The sequence below is a fragment of the Syngnathus scovelli genome, chromosome 7 (assembly GCF_024217435.2).
Source record: "Syngnathus scovelli strain Florida chromosome 7, RoL_Ssco_1.2, whole genome shotgun sequence".
In the NCBI taxonomy this organism is placed as follows: Eukaryota; Metazoa; Chordata; class Actinopteri; order Syngnathiformes; family Syngnathidae; genus Syngnathus; species Syngnathus scovelli.
In genome coordinates, this window is record NC_090853.1 from 4,112,164 (window position 1) to 4,127,617 (window position 15,454).

The window sequence follows — 15,454 nt, forward strand, 5'->3', positions numbered from 1 at the left end:
AAAAATAGGCTTGCAGTGTAAATTCAGACTAAGACAAAATGGCTCCTCTCATCTAGACGCATCTTGATGTTGTTGTATTGCTGAAAGCATACAGAAGAGCCATGTTTTATTCAAGCGTGCATGTGCGGATGTTCGTGTGTACGTGTGTACACGAACGCCTCATCCGGAAGATCTGACTCAAAAGGCTCAGTGTAATAGCTCCCCCTGTCGGCGGCTTCGCGTCACTGCATAGAGAAGAAGAAAGTGACCATCCGAACGTGAGGCCTTCATATTCTTTTTCGCCACAATACCTTTCTCATTTTTCAAATGCGTAAAGCTCGCTCCCGCGTGACATCAAGTGTTAAATAAGCTTCCGGGCCGCGACTCGGTTTTGAGGCGAAAAGCAGGTGAAAGCGTCTCCTTGGATTTCCCCCGTGAGCTCATTTCCCTTTCAAATGGAGGACATTCAAAGACCTGCTTGAACGCACACGCACACTCGCTAAACCCGAGAGCAGTTTCTCGAATGCATCCTGCCATGACAACACTTGACTGGGGGCGGATGGAGAGGTGGGGGCAACCATTTTGTTACGCTGACTAAAATGAAGCTCATCCCTTTGACTGCAACACAGTTCCTTGGCACCTAGCTGCCACAAGGCGGCGCCAAAAACAATAGTTTTTAGATTAACTCGTTTAGTGCAGTTCACTCAAAATGACGTCAACGGGAACCCTTCCCCATCTCTTGTCACGGGAGAATTCTTGGAGGGGGTAAAAAAAGAACTTGTTTGTTACTAGTTGAAATTTGCTGCCTTTTTATTTTTTATTTCATTGGGGACAGGTGAATCCGAGGATTACATACTGTCTGCTTTTTTGTGATATTTGGCGGTTTCCCATAAGGATTTCCCTCATAAAATGTGTGCCTTGGCTTTGTTAAAAAAGTCGTGAAACACGGTTTGAGCACATGTGCTACTCCTTAAATTGAACAGTAATCTGTTGTGGCGGCCTTGGCGGAGGTAACGATCCCCAGACTTCAAAGTGAACCGATGCCAAAATGGACTAAGCTGCTTATGAAGTGACACGTTTTTAAAACGTCTGCTCCCTCCTGGAAAAAAAAAATAAAAAATGCTGTGTGAATTCCATCTGCCGTGTCAGCCAGTCCTTGGAAGCTCAGCGGGATTCTCGTCCTCGGGCCTCCGAACTGGAACACGGCTGACAAATAAAAGTGTGATGACACAGCTGCATGCACTGCCCGACATGAATCATCTGCAGACTTTCTTATTTGACTCCCTTTCAAATGGAGCATTGGCTATTTATAGACAACTGCGGACATGACTGGACAAATGCACGCTTTTGAAGGAGATAAAATACTCAAGAGGTCAACTGATGGCACCTGACAAACCTCTTCTTAAAACGCCAACCAAGGTTTGAAACCCTAATTTGTTAATCTGGTAGTATTTGGAGAACTTTTTTTTCCCAGTGCTACTTGGTTAATTTACAAGGTGTTTATAAACTGTCTGAAAACACAGAGTCCGTAAAAGCAACATGCTTCAAAATTTGTAGCGCACACTGGAACACAAGCAGAGCCTCGTACAGCTGAAATAAGAAGAGAAATATTGCCCTCTAGTGGTAGACGATGAAACTACGAGTGTTTTATTTAATTTTACTTTTATAAAAATTATAAATCCTCCAGGTTTGAGGTTTATTGTCCTAATTAACTAAATTAAAATAAACTCAAATAAAACAGAAAATAAAATATATATATAACAGCTTTAAGAGTCAATCTGACATTTAATTAAAATAAATTTTGGGAAGAAAAAAACAAGTTCTAATAAAACTCACTTTGATTAAACAAGTAAAATGTCTTTAGTCAAACATTTAAAAGCCTAATTAAAACTTTGCAGCGTCATTGCAGCTAACCACACACAGATGTGCTCAAAGTCCACCTCCTCTCTAACGCCCCCTCACCCGATTGGCCAATCCACTTTTTGTTCACCAGGCCCAAATCATCACTTTCTATTCTTGCTGCAAATGTAACTGTTCTTTTCTTTGTTTATTTCCCTCCGCCTTTTTGCTCACGATGGCATCGGAGCACGACCGAGCGGTGCTGCAGGCCATCTTCAGCCCCAACACCCCATTTGAGGACGTCCCCGGCCTGGACCAGGAGCAGGACCTAATAGATGACGGTGAGCCTTGATGGACCAACATTTTCCTTCCTTCCTTTATTGTTTATTATTCTATATTTAATTTTGATGTCATGTTTTTATAAACCTGCCAAAATATTTCGGGTTCTGCGTCAAAATGGCCACTTTGCAAGCAATTTATCTTCCCCTCCTGCCAGACGGCCCCTTTGACGCAGACTCACTGAGGCAAGTAAAGGATTTGGAGAGTCGCGGGGTGTCTGCGGCTGAGGTGGGGGATTTGCAAGGAGCTCTTGACCTGTTCGGACGGGCCATACGCGTTCTACCACGGCGGGCGTCAGCCTACAACAACCGGGCGCAGACCCTGCGACTGCAGGGCGACACGGCAGGTACAAATAATAATACAATATTTGTCATTTTCACACAGGATACAAAATATATGTACTCAGTATCAATGCAAAATATGTCTTTTTTAATTTACGAATATGCTCTTGCGTGTCCTCAGGTGCTCTGGCGGACTTGGACCAAGCTGTTTCGCTGAGCGGGGGCCGTGGGCGGACGGCCTGCCAGGCGCTGGTGCAGCGGGGCCTCCTGCACAGGCTGGCGGGACAGGACGACAAAGCGCTCCAAGACTTCCGGGAGGCGGCGGAGCTCGGCAGCGAGTTTGCCCGCCAGCAGGCGGTGCTGCTGAATCCGTACGCTGCGCTTTGCAACAAGATGCTACGCCAGGTCATCGGGAAACTACGCAACCCCGATGGGTGCGAGCCGTCACTTTAGACGCAGTCAAGAAATGAAACTTTTGATATCAAATATGTACTTTTTAATTGTTTGGATACAAATGTTTTAGTCCCAAGTGTGAAATTGAACAACCAAGTAAACGTTACGTGAGCTGCCGATTCCCAAGAATGTGTTCTTCATTTTGTCAAATTGTGACGTCACTATCCAGCTGACTTGTATTATACAGCCCAGGACTGGGAAACTAGGCTGGGCAGAGATCCAGAGCCACTTTCAAGCAACTGATAGGCCAAAAGGTAAGCTGAGCTGCACTGAGATTTGTGTTGTTGCTTTGTGACACTTGGTCTGTATTTGAATTGCCAGGATTTTCCTCTCACTCTTGAACCTTATTTGAACAAAAATGAAATTGAATTCATTGAAATTATGACCACGTCTCTGTCATTTCAATGTAGTGAGATTTGTTCAAATAGCACTTTCGTTTTTCACCGTTAGATGGCAGTATAATCAACAATTACAGGCATGCGTGTGTAGCAGTGACTAACCGGACATTTCATAAGGTACACTTGCTCAAGCAATCTTTTAACACTATCCTTTAATTAAAACGTAATATACATGCACTGGCGAAAGGGCATCTCACAAAGACTAAATAATTCGGCTTAAAAAAAAACAACACACAATTACTTCACTAATGATCTTCCTCCGTGCAGACTTCCAGCAGGCCACTTAAAGCCACGGGCTCCGTGCGCCGCTCCGTCTGGTAGTAGGGGCACGTTCGGAGGTGCACCGCCACGGAGGGCGAGTCGCTCAAGTGCCATCGCTCCACGGGGCAAAACAGCGAGCTGAATTCCCAAACCTGCCGAGCACATCACATGACAGGGATGAAGGATTTGATGGCTTGTAAGGGGAGGTACTCACGAGTTTTACTATATTCAGTACAGGAATCAGGTATTTGATTTTTTTTTTTTTTTCTCAACAACGCGCAACAATTTACGACCTTGATTCGGGAGCACATGCTCAGCTGTCGGTCACGTCGCGTTATCATCGTAGTTGTTCCAAGAGCAAGCCATTCGCATCGCATCAGCGTGATCGCCGTCTATACATAAACACAATATGTCTTTGCACCTCATAAAGTGGACCCGGTCCAATTTTTTCATTAAAGTCACAGCAGAACAACTTCAAATAACTTTTTCATACAGTCCCCTGGTTGGTCACGAGATAAATTGTCCCAATATTTTTGTCTATCAGGTGTATGTCACGTGAGTTGGCGCATATCTTAAACATGACCTAGTGAAGTCTATAATTGTGAAGTGATGAAATGTTGCCAGCATAGTTTGTATTGTTACTGAGGCGTACCGGGCCGGGCCGAGGGGCTGGCTGGCTGGCTGGCTGGCTGGCTGGCTGCTGTTTACAATGCGGCAGCTGTTAAATATGGCTGACATTTTCCACTGCCAACTAACGAGGCATGCGTTAGCAAGGGGGGGAAGCCATAGGGACATTTAGGCAAAGACACATTTTGTCCCAAATTAAATCCAAAGAGGGACATTTTGATGCAGGGGAGTCATTGTCATCCGGAGTCGGAAAGTTCCAATCGTGAGTTTGGTTTCCTTCCACCATGCAAAAATGTTCAGTTAATTAAAGAACTGTATTTTTTTCACATCAATAAACTCACTCCAAATTTTGATATGATTTTTGTCCTGCATATCATATCAAATATTGGCCTGATGCAGTGTTAAAATGCAATGGATGTCTGCCCTCTAGTGGTGAGACCGCCCTCTGATTGGCTGAGGACCAGCCCAAAGTCAGCCGTGGTTGCCCAGCGACCCAAACGAGGACAAGAACTCCAGAAAGACAATGGATGGATACTTACTTTCTTACGACTCTTCCAGGAGCTCCCCCCGTGGGAATACGTCTTCTTCTCCCACTTGAGGGAGACCATCCCTCGGCTCTGCAATAAAGTGCCGCACACCTCTCTCATCGGACGCGACACCTGTGACAATTGCGACAAGGCGAACGAGTCCAAGTATCCGGCGACGTGCCGGAGGATCTCCACAGGCAAGTGGCTCAAGCGATCCGACGCTTTGGTACCCTCGAGCAGCTCCCGCGGGACGTCTGGCCGGATGACCATCTTATCCACGCCGTGGTGGTATTTGACCTCAGCCGGTTGGCCGTCCGGGCGAAACCTCGTTTGGGCGAAAGTGCAGCCGAGGTAAGCCAGGGGGCAACGTTGCAGGAACCAGTCGCCGAGGCCGGCCTGGATTTCGGAGTGCACGTTGCGGAAGTGCGAGGGGTACTCGTCACGGCGGAAGAAGAGGCCGCACGTGTAGCTGAAGACCGAGCTGGTCCTGTTGTGTCGTCTAGTCACAGACTCGGTTTGCGTACGGACGCGGAGACACGGCGCTTTACCGGCGACCGCGTCTGCGAGCGACGCCTCGGCCTGGAACGGCGCGCCGTCCAAGTTGTACGTTTGCGTCCCGACGTTGACGTAGAGACCGTCCAAACCGGTGCTCTCCGAGATCTGATGCCCTTTGAATTCTTTCTCCAGACAGCACAGCAACGTGACGCTTACCTCCTCGCACTTCGGGAGCTCCTCGAACGAGACGTCCAGATCGACCGTGTCGGTGCTCCGGTGCGCCACCTCTATTTTGCGGTTGGGGTCCTTCAGGTGCCAACGCTTGGCTCGGTAGCTGCTAGGGACGTTGAAGGAGCGGACGGACTTGACTTCGATGGGTTCCAGGCTCCCGTAAACAAAGTCCTTCTCCCTCGGGGTGCAGGCGGCCAGCTGTCCGAAGTTGATGAGCATGGCTCCGTTGTGCACCAGATACATGTTGTACTCGCCGATGTTGGCCTCCTTGCCTAACTTCTCCAAGACGCCATCTTGCCAAGGTGCCAGGCCAGATGTTCTGTTCTCGCATGAGGAACTTTCTCTCACCGCCTCCATTTTCTTCCCGCTCTCCTCCGTTTTAGCTGCATTTTTGTTGGTCTGCTCTCCGTTCATCTCCTTCTTGACTATTCTCTCCCAGGAGCTGTACTTCTGAAGACTTTCCCTTTCCAGCTCATCACTCGGTTCCTCTTCCATCATCTTTGCACAGACAGTCAGTGTATCTCCAGCAGAAGCCGAACATAAATCCTCCCTCGCGACCCCAACGTCGATATCTTCGGGATCCGTCAACTCCGGGAAAACGCTTTTCATCTTGATGGACTTGAACAGCAGCTCTTGATCCCTCAGCGCCAAGGCGACATCGAGCTGCTGTTGGCTTTCTTGGGACACGTTCCTGTAGAACGTCAAGTCATTATCCGGAACAGGCCAGCGGTTCCACTCCTGAGAGCAGCCGACCACGCTGGCGGGACACGCCTCCAGGTGGCGGGCCCGCCGATGCCGCGGCATGCTCAACGGGCAGCCGTAGTCGGCGTTGAGGCAAGGAACCGTCTCGTTGGGGCACAGAAGGCGGTGCTCGTCGTCTTTGCAGGCGTGAAGGAAGGCGCCGCAGTCGTTGGGGCAGCGGACCACCGCGCAGCCCAGGGAGAGCCACGACGGCGCCGGGCAGCGGATAGCGTAGCAGCGCTCGCAGTGCTCGTGGCGGACCGCTGGCATCCTCCTGAACGTCAACATCGACTCACATTCAGTGGCGGGAATCGACAGCACAAATATTTCATGAGTCTACGTCAGACTTTTTGTTCTTGACGTGAGGATTTAGTTTCCTTCTTACAATTGGAAAGCGATGCGTCTATTCCTTACTTTTATCCAAATAGGCTTGCTATGTTTTTCAACCTCCGAGGCTAACGTGCCAAATCGAGCCACATTTGATTTGTTTCAGTTGTTACTTCATCTGACACGTCTCAATGTTGGCTCGGCTACGCTATCCCGTTCTTTTTTTCTTCAAAATGAATCGTGCATCAAAAGAACATGTCAAATCTTTTCCACCATCAAAAACATTAACAGCCAGTGCAGCGAATGTAAGAAATATTTCTCACCTTGTGTTCTTGAGTTGATGTCACCTCGCGTCGACCGACCTCTTGCACTGTGTGTGCGCTTTTATAAATAGATGAGAGTGGACCGCGATGGCGATAGGAGGGTCTGGATGGGGCGCCATTGTCACAACTTTGCAGAAGGGCTAAGGTCAAGTTACAGCCGCCAGTGGCTCTCATTTGTGTGCGATAAGCCCACCAGTCACTAAACACTACTGCGACACGCTCCTGCTGGAAACTGTCACCGCTGTGGAATTTTGGTGATGTCACTCTTAAAATAAAACAATAATATGTATTTGCATATCAAATCATTCAAAACAGCTCCTTGGCTGTTTTCTTACAGCAATAAAGGGTCTTTTGTTTAGACAAGATGAGAAGGATTTTTTTTCTATAGGAATAGTTTTCATTTAAAACAAAAAACATATTTGGTTGTAAACCAGTTTTGTTGAGTTTTCAGCAGCCACAAGGGATTTTCACGTTTTCTTCCACTAGGTGACAGTCTCACTCTGTTAAAAGGAAGTACAAAACAATACAGCAATCATTTTTCGATCAGTTCTTTTTATTTCAAAATTAAACAATATATCATTTGTATGCCCCCTTACAGATAAGTTTCAGAAGTATGATTTTTTTTTAGATTTGGTATATTTATATTATTATATTATTTATTATGTTTGTATATTCCATGTTTTGATCATAAGACTTTTTTTATATAGCTGATAGAAAACCAATACTGCATATTGTACTTTATAAAAGCAAGAGAAACAACATCATTGAATAAAATGCAACATATTAAACAGTTGCGCATCACCATTGATAGCTGCATTGCATTGTGCGGCTTCTTCTGTTGGCCACCAGGAGGCAGTATAATACAGGCATGCAGACAAACGAAGAAGAATAGCGCCGCTGTCGACTCAACTCAGGTGTCGTAATTAATTTGTCCTTTTTCATTAAGGATGAAGAATATAAGACAGTGAGTATTGGTATTTCATATGTCTACGTTTGGTATTTGCTTTTCCAAATATTCACATCAATGAAAGTATTAATATCCAAATATTTGTTGTTTAGCGTTTTATACCCGCCATTACGTCTGATTCTGATTATTGATGCTAAATGTTAGCATGCTAACGGCGTTTTCTATTTTAAGTTAGCATTGTTTCCTGGTTTTAAATACACAACGCGCATTAATTCTCTTTTGTTTCAGGTTTAGTTTTAGAATAAACTTCAACTAGGACTGGCTTTATATAACCTGAAGCCTTATTTTTGATTAATTCTTAACTATTAGCCAAATTGCTACTTATTGTGAACTGAATTGATTTCCCTCTCTCTTCAAGTCAAAGCAAAAAAAAAAAAAAAAAAGCTCAGCTTGTAATTCGAAAATCTACGTTGGGGCACTTGTATCTCAAGGCACCACTGCGTATGTAATACATCTACTCTGTTGGTCACATTTATGTGCTGTGATTTGAGGCAGCATGAAGATTCATCGACCCGGTCCTGTAAGCTGACTAATGGCACTGATTTGCACCGACTGCACCATCATCTATTCCCTTGCATGGACCTCCTCCTCAAACACACACACGTACACACTGGAGAGCCACAATCTACAGTGTGCATCATGCAAGTTTCCACCAGCCCCGACACATCCACAATGGAGACGCTATCAGAGGCAGATGCTTGCCTGGCTCTCCTGCGTGTTGGCGCCGCAATCAGCATATATTTGATTTTTATGGGCAGGCTTTCTTGCTGTAGAACTGCGTGGCGGTTCTGCGGGCGTCCGACTATTGAATTATGCAGTTTAAAGGTTCAAAGGCAGTAGTGGAAACTAGAGTCGTTTCTGAATTTGCCATGGCTTTGAAGTCGGATAAAGATCTATTTTACGCATGTCGAACGGAGTAGAGCTTCGGGATCCAGCAGATGGCACTGTGGTAAAAAAATTAAAAAGTTCTTGGCTTTTTTTTATATGATTACAGAAAGCCCTCTCCATGCCTCAGTTGCGAGTTCGTAATCTCTTGATTTCGCAATTTTGGTGTAACTCTTGATGGTATTGGGTTTATTTACACGGTGGACCACTAGATGGCGGTACACTTTAGTTTGAGATAATGTAAATTTGGAATAACGATAAACATTCGAACATTCCAGCTTGGACGAAAATCTACATTCAGATCCAAATTGCTCTATTAAAAAGATCTAACGACTGCAAGTTGCTAATTTAGTTAGCCCGTCTGCGTTGTTTGTTAGCATTAAGCTAGCATACCTGTCAATATTCACATTGATCATTTCATTTTCAGGGCATTGGATGGACTGCAAGTGGACTGTTGTGGTTGTCTTGGAAGATGTTTCTCCTCTCATCTGAGCAGGCATCATTTCATGCAGCAAGAGCTGGTTCAGATTGTGCCAGCCTGAAAGTGAATTTGGTAAGTCATGTGTGTGTGTTTAATAGTTGTATACATTAATATAATATAAATTTATTCACCCTCTGATTATATAACCTGCCAATATTTCATTCATTCATTTATTGTCCTGTTGAAGCACATTAAAAACAGTGTAACAGATACTCATGATGTCATGCGCCATTGCAAAAGTAATCAAATAAGATTCTGTGTGTAACATCCATAGTGCGGCGCTAACATCCATCTCTTGTAATGCAATTAATTTCCCCGCTCATCTCACGGAACGCGGCATCCCCAAAGGAGAATCATTCCAACAAGTCCATTTTGTAGGCCACAGGTTAAGCGCTCACTGAGGCTCTGTGTCATGTTATTTAATGTCCTGAAATATGACCGCGCGGCGTTAGTTAGATGGCAGCCAATTGCAGAAGGGGGAAAAAAAAAAAAAAAAGAATCCCCCTTTATTAAAATTCAAAGCCAGTCATAAGATGTCAGCGTCACGGCAGGACTAATAAAAGCGTCTCTAGTTGAAAGTTTGGGAAGCGAGCATATCCTTTCCGGTCTGCAGAAGCTCCTATAAATCTCCTCCAATTCCTCTTATTGCCATTCCTCTTAAAGATTGGCCCCGTTTGGGAATTTCCATTTTTATTAAAGCTGGCAAACGTGTTAATAAAGAGGCCAAAGTGATGGGACAACAGAGCTGAGGCAAAAAGGAGGATGCCGGGTTGGGGAAAAAAAAGTGACTATCACACAGCTCAGACTTATGAAAAGTTTTTTTCCCGACAGATTTTTCTACATATTTTCAAATACAAATATTATATATCAAACTATCCTCACTATAAAGCCTTTATTAGTAAAGGAGAATTAAAGGAAATTTGAAAATGCATATTCGAGAGGGTGTTGTCAATGATCACGCTGTATTTTGGGAACAGAGACTCTACACGCTTTGCTTTTAATTTGCATATGAAATTCAAACTATTGTAAGGTATTGTTGTTCAACACAATGTTTAAATGCTAAATTGGAAAGATATTTTTTTGTGAAAGGTTTTTTTTGCGTTGTGGGTTCGTGTCGATTCCAGATTTGAAGTTAGACTTGTGAGGTTTTCAAGGCATATTGTTCTTGAAAACTTTGTAAGGATGTAGGAGTTGTACAACCACAGAGGCTCTTCTTAATCTCAATCTGAGAGGAGTGCAAAAGGTCTTTACAACTAATTAAAACGGGAAATCATCGGCTGATTACGGTCTATTTAACCCGCCACCATGAATCACTCTGTTGGCTACGTTTAATCGGAAATGCTTTGAGCAGAATATGACATGGGCGCCTTCTGGACTCCATCTTGTGACATATGGTCGCCCCAAATAGGTCACAGGTTCCAGCCTGCCGACTTCCTTATTAAACACCCCCCGTCAATTTGTCAAGATGGCCTCACGCGTGTCTCCTCGCCATCCTTCTGCAATTCAAGCCTCGGCGCAAGCGAGACCGTTGACCAATTAACACGGAAATGTTTATTGGCATATCAGTTTTGCTGTCGGCTTTTCTTCGGCACCCTTGATTCGTCTTTTAATTACAAAGACTAATTAAAAGTAGCTTGTAATGAGGCCCATGTAGGTTCCCCCTTGGGGCAGGAAGTGCGCTTGTGTCACTTGGCATCATTAATGGAGAGTACACCGACAGAATGGAGCCCAAAGTTGTAAATGAGATCTTTCCCTTCACTCATTTGCAGAGCTAATAAGAAGGAGGCCGCCATGGAAGTTGGCGACGGCAGCGGCACGCCATTTCACGCCCGATATACCACCGCCGTAATAAATGACAGCTCTTATAAAATTCATGAAAGCAGTAAAACAACTTGTTGTGAGCCAGTCCAGTGATAAAGTGCAATGACACAATTTATCTCTTTGCTCTTGTTCCACCCCAAAGAACTTTTATATGAGGGAAAGTTGCTCAGGCAACCAGACCAAGCAACGGCGTGCAAGCGGAAGTTAAAACAAATATAAATATGGGCGTAAAAAAAAAAGAAAGAGTGAGCAGATCACCGTGGCTAATTAAATCAAAAGATATTTGCTGTTATCATTCTGTTACTTCGCTCCTTTAGTTGACAAGTGTCGCTCCGTTGACTTGAAATAGATATTGAAGCTAATATTTGAAATAAAAGTCTCACCCAACTTTGACACGTTAAGCGAAGCCGGATGTATGGCGCATGTCGAGAAGCTGCCACCCAAAAGTCTCACCCAACATTAACACTTTTAGCAGCGGCAGATGTGCGGCGCATGTCGAGAAGCCGCCGCTATGGCGTTCACTTTGGAAACCACTGAGTAATGTGCTCGCAAAAGGTACGAAAATTTCCCGCTGCGTCGGCCTCCAATTACCGCCAGCTATGTTTACTCGTGAATCAGCGCCGATGAACACAGCGTGGCCTCTCGCCTGCAGCTCCCAAACGGGGGCTGTGACTCAATGTGCCGAATAGAGGGGAGGGGGCGGGGCGCGGTGAGGTGGGGGGGTGCGACCGTCACTCTCACACTCCATTAGGCCTCGCGTTGCCAGCGGATGAAGAAAAATGTCTTTGCTTCCGACGTGCCGCAGCACGAATGTCTCGACGCCGGCCGCTCGTCCTTTGCGCGATGACCTAGTGACGACGGGCGAATGGGCGGAGTGAAGCGCGTTTATTTGGAAGTAATGGGAGGTCATGAAATAGAAAGACTCGCCGTAACTTCACTTAATAATTAAACTTAGCCCCTCCCCCCGTTAGTCATATTCCAACAATCTGCTCTCATATGCGCAAATGTATCGATTAACTATCGCATCTTAAGATAGACCTTTGACGTCTTTATCTGTCATTGGTAGTGAATGAGTTACAAAAAAAAAAAAAAAAAGGCTTTTTCTATCTTCATTCGATCGTATTCAAGAAGCGGCGGGTCACGGCACCACTTGAAAAGTCCCGTGGGAACCTCTGCCCGCTTTTTTTCATCTTATACTGAAACCAACAATCAGAAGAAGTTCGTATACTGCCCGTCGAACTCGTTCAAGCCTAAGGCAGTAAAAGAGCCAACGTGACACCAGGAAGCGGATGACGGTGGCGGGCAGGAGCAGCGTGACGAGAGCGGCCAATTCCAGTGGGAAATCACAAAATGGCCCAACTCGGGCCCGAAAGCGTTCCGCTCTAAATGGGACGCATGACGGCACCAGCCATCACTTCGCTGCCGCAGTATCGATTACCAATGCGAGGTGTCTGCTTCTCTTTCTCAAGCCGCAGCGGCGCGCTCCACGATTGAACTCGTGAACGTCGGAAGACCAAACCAGTCAGGGGGCGATTGCCTCGAAACAGTCGAAAACTCGCCGGGGGGCTTATTGAAGGCCCGACCCCCGTGCAGTGCTCATTAAATTGATTCATGGATTCGATAAATGGGGCGCAGGTGTGCATGTCGAGGGCTCGGCGGCATCCATCACTCTGATCAAGCGTCTGAGGTGGCTTCTCCGCGCAGATGTTGCAGTTTTGGTTCCATGTGCATAGAAGGAGCACATAGGGAGAGGGTGTGCACACTTGTGCAACCACTGTAGTCTCTGTTCTTTATTTCTTCTTCCAGTCGCTAATATTTTTTTGCAGCTGTTACACGGGTTATAGGGTAAGTTTTGAAATGATTTTTTGATTTAAATTAAAAAAAAGAATAAACCAGCCATTTGATCTTTTTATATTCACTGTTGCCATTGAGACCAAAAAAAACAAAAACACTGGAGTCCTCATCCTGACTTGATTACCTGCGTAGCGTTGAAGGCCAAGCGAGGCTACGGAAAGAGCCGCTTCATCTCACATCGGAATACTTTGGCTGTTTTTTTTTTTTTTTCTTCTTTTTTTTTTTTTTTTTTCTGAGACTTTCTCGCCTCCTTTGAAGAAGTGTGAGGAAAGAACAACAAACAGCCTCCAGTTAAACCGTCGCATTTATCTGTCACCTTGGAACTTGTTTGACTTTTGTTTTAGCGCAACCGTCGCCGCAAGAACATATTTTAGATATTTTTCTCTCTGATTCAACGGCCAAATGGATCCAAACAGATAAAGTGAGGAGCGAAGACATTCCAATTCCACATATTCATCCGATATTATGAAATCTCAGGATGGAGCCCATCTGGCCCCTTCACATTTGTGAGGTCACGCTCGTTCCTTTGGCATTCCGTCGCACCTTGCTTGTCGCGATCTCGACCAGCCAAAACAAGAAAAGCGGAAGGCCGCGACCTGCTGCCTTCATACCGGAAAGCGTTTCACCTGCCGTTCCTGCTCTTCGCTCACTTTTAATGTCACGCAAATGTCACTGACCAAGCACTTCATGTCAACGCATTCCTAATGCAGCGAAACGAACGAGGTCATGATGGTTCCACTTAAAATTCAGCATTTTCATTCGTCTGCGTTTACCTTTATATTTGAAAATATTTTCTTTCTTTACTCCTGTCTTTTGCTTCCACACCAAAAAAATCACAACAGGATTTCTCCACTGTCAAATGTAACCCCGCCCCCCCCTCATGAATATATAAATAAATCCCACAGACCATAGAAAAATGCGATATGGGAAAAAGAACAAAAAATTAAATATCTGTGCATGTCAGTTATAGGGTCTAACTTTAGCTCATGCATGAAATCCATATGTACAATCAAGATATTAAAAAAAACACTTTTTATCCCCGAGGAGCATATGCGCATAAAAGTGTGTGTGTAGTCGAGCCACCTGGAGTCCAGGGACACTCCATCAACATGACGGCTCTTTAAGGCGCCGTGGACGACTAAACTCTCTAAAAATATAGATCAAAGTCAGCGTGCTCAGATCACAGCAAGGCGACGGGTGCTTCGCTCCGCTCGCTTTTTTAGAGGGAGTGGAGAGAAGAAGAAAAAAAAAACTTGGGCGCAATGAGAGAGAGAAATTAACAAAGTGACGTTGGCATCGCTCAGCCGGTGGCGTTGACGTGACTTGAAATAAACTCGCAGTCCCATGCTGTGAGCGTGCCGGCGCTTCAACTCCGCTGGACTGAATTTGGAGTTTAACAGCTTTGCCATTTTGAGTGAGGAACATTTAAAAAAATATATATATATATTCTTGGATTAAATTTTAATGAGAGTTCTGAGTTGTTGCATTGTCTCTTCCTTCATTAAAACCATCTTGCAGCATGAATGAATTACTGCCCCCTTGTGGATCATCAAGGCAATACAAGTATATCGTCGCTTCTGGCTTTTCAAGAAAAAAAATAATAATTGGAAGCCTCAAAAAATATCACATTAGATTAATTTGGAATTGCAATGTTTTAAAGTGTTTAGCGTCAATGAAAGTGACAGCTGATATTTTCCTCATCATAAATAGCAAATTAGAGAAGAAGAAACACAGTCAATAAATAAATCACTGTCTCCAAAGGCTGCCCTCTGACTTAGCGGCGTCATCATTCATGCCGGCGACTGTAACATGCGTGTCCTGGCCACCATTCTGGTTATTGATGACGGCGCCGCCGCCGGTCATTATGCATGCTGGGAGCGAGCGTGTGCTCTTCTCCGTGCTCTTGAAACTCATCTGGGCTCAAACAACTCCTGATAGCACTTGCGTAATGCAAAATGCCTCAGATGGGCTAACAAATAGCATCTTTAGCACCGCGTTCTAACCTTATGAACTTTTGAACACAAATGGTGGCGCAACACCTGTAGACAGATATTATTTGATCCTCTGCTAAGAATAAGAGCAGCTTACTCAGGGGGTCACCAAGTGAGAGCGACTTCTGCGTACGCTGGCTTTTCTGTATTTAAATTTTAAAAAGCCGCGTCGCTACAAAAGTGTCACCGTGTCACACTCCAGAGAGAGGAGCACTTATCATGCCCCCGAGCAAACAGCCGTCAAGGACGTAGATTAGTTATCGACTCGGTCGCAGAATGTCACGTCGGCACTGTTATACTGTAAGACGTCGTAAAATTATGATAGGATTAAAAAAAAAAAAAAAAAAAAAAAAAAGGCTTTTAGCTTTTTAGGACATCCTCTGGTAAGAATTTATTTCTACTGGCTCTTCTTTGTTTCTTTTTATGGACATCAATATGCGAATTGTGGCTTCATAGTTTATTATACCGAGCGATTTACAAAGTTTGTGGGAACAGCGCGTGACGCCGAAGGTTCTTTTCAGGAAACTGTGTGAACCACAAGCAGCCGGCGTGTCAGCACATTTTTAATCATAGCAAAGAAAAAAAACAACAACAACAACAGCATGCGCCTGGTGAAACAAAAGCCGTGTGAGAC

General features: G+C 45.0%; 3 protein-coding genes across 4 annotated transcripts in view; 2 read left to right on the top strand and 1 right to left on the bottom strand.

Moving 5' to 3' along the window:
- Positions 1-264: 264 nt before the first annotated feature.
- On the top strand, positions 265-3,020 carry ttc36 (tetratricopeptide repeat domain 36). The gene is made up of 3 exons (XM_049726068.2): positions 265-2,159; positions 2,315-2,503; positions 2,620-3,020. Exons 1-3 carry the CDS (start codon positions 2,054-2,056, stop codon positions 2,889-2,891), a joined length of 567 nt encoding a protein of 188 aa, XP_049582025.1. The 5' UTR covers positions 265-2,053; the 3' UTR covers positions 2,892-3,020.
- Positions 3,021-3,534: 514 nt separating this feature from the next.
- On the bottom strand, positions 3,535-6,913 carry LOC125972405 (F-box only protein 40). Of its 2 annotated transcripts, XM_049726070.1 has the most exons (3): positions 6,822-6,913; positions 4,717-6,445; positions 3,535-3,702 (listed from the first exon to the last, which is right to left on the bottom strand). In XM_049726070.1, exons 2-3 carry the CDS (start codon positions 6,439-6,441, stop codon positions 3,535-3,537), a joined length of 1,893 nt encoding a protein of 630 aa, XP_049582027.1. In that variant the 5' UTR covers positions 6,442-6,445; positions 6,822-6,913. The 2 variants fall into 2 exon arrangements, with proteins under 2 accessions (XP_049582027.1, XP_049582026.1); XM_049726069.1 differs by lacking the exon at positions 6,822-6,913 and having other exon boundaries at positions 4,717-6,459.
- Positions 6,914-7,676: 763 nt separating this feature from the next.
- Positions 7,677-15,454, top strand: part of cntn5 (contactin 5) — a 68,733-nt gene continuing 60,955 nt past the window's right edge. The window contains exons 1-2 of the mRNA XM_049725256.1: positions 7,677-7,785; positions 9,101-9,226. The gene's annotated coding sequence lies outside the window, so the exon portion shown is untranslated. The remainder of the gene's footprint in view (positions 7,786-9,100; positions 9,227-15,454) is intronic.

Excerpts from the sequence above, each read along its gene's own strand:
- ttc36 (XM_049726068.2), top strand. The coding sequence starts at position 2,054 with ATGGCATCGGAGCACGACCGAGCGGTGCTGCAGGCCATCTTCAGCCCC. Across the intron at positions 2,160-2,314 it reads GCAGGACCTAATAGATGACG|ACGGCCCCTTTGACGCAGAC; the intron begins GTGAGCCTTGAT and ends CCCTCCTGCCAG. Across the intron at positions 2,504-2,619 it reads ACTGCAGGGCGACACGGCAG|GTGCTCTGGCGGACTTGGAC; the intron begins GTACAAATAATA and ends GCGTGTCCTCAG.
- LOC125972405 (XM_049726069.1), bottom strand. The coding sequence starts at position 6,459 with ATGTTGACGTTCAGGAGGATGCCAGCGGTCCGCCACGAGCACTGCGAG. Across the intron at positions 3,703-4,716 it reads CCTGGAAGAGTCGTAAGAAA|GTTTGGGAATTCAGCTCGCT; the intron begins GTAAGTATCCAT and ends TGTGCTCGGCAG.